Source organism: Lactuca saligna, chromosome 2 (genome assembly GCF_052625555.1).
Source record: "Lactuca saligna cultivar CGN05327 chromosome 2, ASM5262555v1, whole genome shotgun sequence".
Lineage (NCBI taxonomy): Eukaryota > Viridiplantae > Streptophyta > Magnoliopsida > Asterales > Asteraceae > Lactuca > Lactuca saligna.
In genome coordinates this window covers 144,469,373-144,472,460 of record NC_136418.1, presented here as the reverse complement: position 1 = coordinate 144,472,460, position 3,088 = coordinate 144,469,373, and the positions used below count along the sequence as shown (strand labels likewise).

The 3,088-nt window shown below is 29.6% G+C and overlaps 1 protein-coding gene across 1 annotated transcript; it reads right to left on the bottom strand.

Annotated features, from left to right (window-relative positions):
• Positions 1-1,731: 1,731 nt before the first annotated feature.
• On the bottom strand, positions 1,732-2,663 carry LOC145031929 (heavy metal-associated isoprenylated plant protein 21-like). The gene is made up of 3 exons (XM_078980583.1): positions 2,488-2,663; positions 2,304-2,379; positions 1,732-2,199 (listed from the first exon to the last, which is right to left on the bottom strand). The coding sequence occupies exons 1-3, from the start codon at positions 2,569-2,571 to the stop codon at positions 1,907-1,909; spliced, it is 453 nt and encodes a 150-aa protein (XP_078836709.1). The 5' UTR covers positions 2,572-2,663; the 3' UTR covers positions 1,732-1,906.
• Positions 2,664-3,088: the final 425 nt, after the last annotated feature.

Sequence of the window (3,088 nt, the reverse complement as noted above, 5' to 3'; positions counted from 1 at the left end):
AATACAGTAAGTTTTGTTATCTTTTATACGTTTCTTGGTAAAATTATATAAAAGAGAAAACTAAATTTTCTCAATCAATCTGACGTAAACATCACATCAGTGGTGGAAGTCACTAAATTTTTATGTTCTTCATATGCTTGATTTTATTTGGTTATTTGTTTGGTCAGTTTTTGACGTTTGAGTTACATTAAATTCCATCAAATACTAATGCTGGTATCCTTAATTTTTCTTATTTCTAACTTGTTTATTTTATAATTTAAATAATATGTATACGTTTGATAATTCATTCCTCAAAGACTAAAGAGTAATTAAACATGTTGAAAATCATGTTTCTTTTGGGCAATTGATTAAAAAAATTTAAGTAGTAAAATTAAAGCTAGATCCTGATTAAACAACTCATCCGTTATGATCTACATATATATGTCATCTAACACGATTAATAATCAAATAAAATGTCGGCTCTGTGCGACGGCTGTGTAAAATTAAACCTAATAAAACATCATTCAACGTGCGTAGATTCTGATTCTTTATTTTTATTTTTTAGATACAAAGCATGATCATTAGAGACACGAATATAAAGAAACAAAATTTTTTTAGAAACTTTTGAAAAAAGAAAGAGAATCTTGGTGTGTTCATGCTTTAAAGACCTTTTGCAAATAAAAGTCCCCCCCTAACTAAAGCGTCCTTCGCTTTATTAGGATTCTCACTTGTATGGTATCATATCAGATTTCGTACGTGTAAATATACATGGACATCAATTAGTTTACAAACTAGTTCATGTTTACCATATTGGTTATTAAAGATTTTTTTTTACGACTAATGGTCTTTGAGCAAAAAATATTCTCATACATACATAAAATTTTGACCCATTATAACTGTTTCTTCTTGAGTTGGCGCTTTATGTTCACCTTGGGGGACAACATTTGGTTTGTGTGACATTCAGGGTATTGGTACGTTCTATAATGAATTTTTTGAGAGTTCTAATTAACTTTTAGTTTTATAACTTAAAAAAAACGAACTAAAGAAAATCTTCGGTATGAGTTTTATGTTTTTATTTTAAACTAAATATTTTAATCAAAATGCTGCTTCAAATAGTTTTTGAAAGTTTTTTCTTTTGATTTCTATATGTAATTTTACACTTAAAATTTTATATTTTTTTTGCCAAACATTTCTGTATAAAAAAACTAGGAGTTAGTTTTAAACACACTCGGATATCCCAAAACGAAAAAAACAAATATATACCGGCTAAACTAATTGATTAACAGCCAGTTAAAAAACTTTATTAATACTTATAAGACAAATCGTTTTCTATCAGGAACCTTGGATATTGAAAAACTTAATTTATTAATCAATCTGGATAAAAGATTAAAACAAAAAATGAATTCTAGATTTCAACTTTAATCTTTTTGTTTACCACTTGATTAACAAGTTAAAAAAGATTATTATAACCGTAAGGTTATCCGTTTAGATTTTCACATCTAATTTGTTTAATAGATTAATTAAATTACATTTTGTATATCAAGACGTGAATTTGGATTGCTAATTCAAAAATATCGTGCGAGCACTGTTTGTCCTTTTTACGGATTTCAATAGTAAAATCTTTACATTTTATTGGACATGTCGCTAATGAAGTAGAAACCTAAATATGCATGCAAGTTATATACAAAATTACATCAACATCCATACATGAGATGTTATCACTAGAATTTATCAAAGAGAAAACAAGAGCAATAAAAAGTAGATGTATTTTATTTGGATATATGATCTTTAACGTTTATTGGATCAGTTTGAAATAAAAAACAGATCCATTAATTTAATAAATTGTTTACTTTATTTTAAGCATATATAGATCTCATATAATATTACCATATATATAACAAAAAGAAAAAAAAAGGAATTAAACTGATCACATGATTGAACAAGCATTAGGGTTATCGTCGCTAAAGAGATGAGTCATCTGTTCATCGGTGGTGTTAGGGACGGAGAAGGCTTGAACGACGTTCTTAACGTTGCCGGCGGGAGCCCTTTTGTCGTAGGCTTGACTCACGTACGGATAACTCACCAAATTGTAAGGTATGTACGGCCAAAATTCTGCTCGTTTTCCGGTGCTCATGATATTCTTCAATACCTTGTTTGGATCCACATTTCCATTAACTGTTACTCTGCTTTGCTTTCTATTAATCTCCACACTCTTTACGCCTGATGATGAAATGTCACAACAACCAAAGTTTTACAGCAATATTCTAACAGTTTATTTAAAGCATTGTAATCAGAGAGCTAGTGATCACTGGGAGAGGAGAGACCTTTCATTGATTTAACAGAGTTCTTGACTCTTCTTTCGCATCCATCACAATCCATTTTCACTTTAATTTCAACTGTCTGGGAATTAAACAAGACCACAAACCATTCTTGTTAGAGAGAGAGAAGAAGAAGAAGAAGAAGAAGAAGAAGAAGAAGAAGAAGAAGAAGAGGGATGAGTGTGCATGCCTGCATCGGTTTTCTTCTGCTTCTGCTTGTGCTTCTGGTGCTTGTGGCACTGCAAAAGTTAGAAAGATAGTCTAGTGCTCCCATTCTTAATTTTCGCTATTTTGCAGAAAGAAAATGTTGAAGCAAGAGAAAGAGAGAGATGAAAGAAGTTTTTTTTTTTAAGTCTAGATGATATGCACTTGGTAGTTTGGTATTTATACAAGGGTAAGTAACCATGGTACAAAATAGACGCAGTGCATATAGCTAGCTTCTTTATATGACGTGTTTGCTAATGTTAATATCTTAAAAGATTTAAGACATAAGTTCAAGCCTACCTTTTTTTTTTAACCTAAATAATAATTTATTTTAACACTCCCGGTATCCCACCATTTTTATCGTTAGTGATCTTAGTGTAACATAATTAATTAAAATTTGGGATAATGATTTAAAAAAGTAATATATTTTTTGATTTGTATATTTGAAGTTTCTTTTGTTTATAATTTGTTTTTTGTCCACATTCAATCCTTGTAATCGGTTGTTCTAGGTTAAACAGGAAAAATGACTTAGTATGATAATATATTTTCAGTTTGGTCTCATTTAGTTTTTAAGGTTTTTGTACACA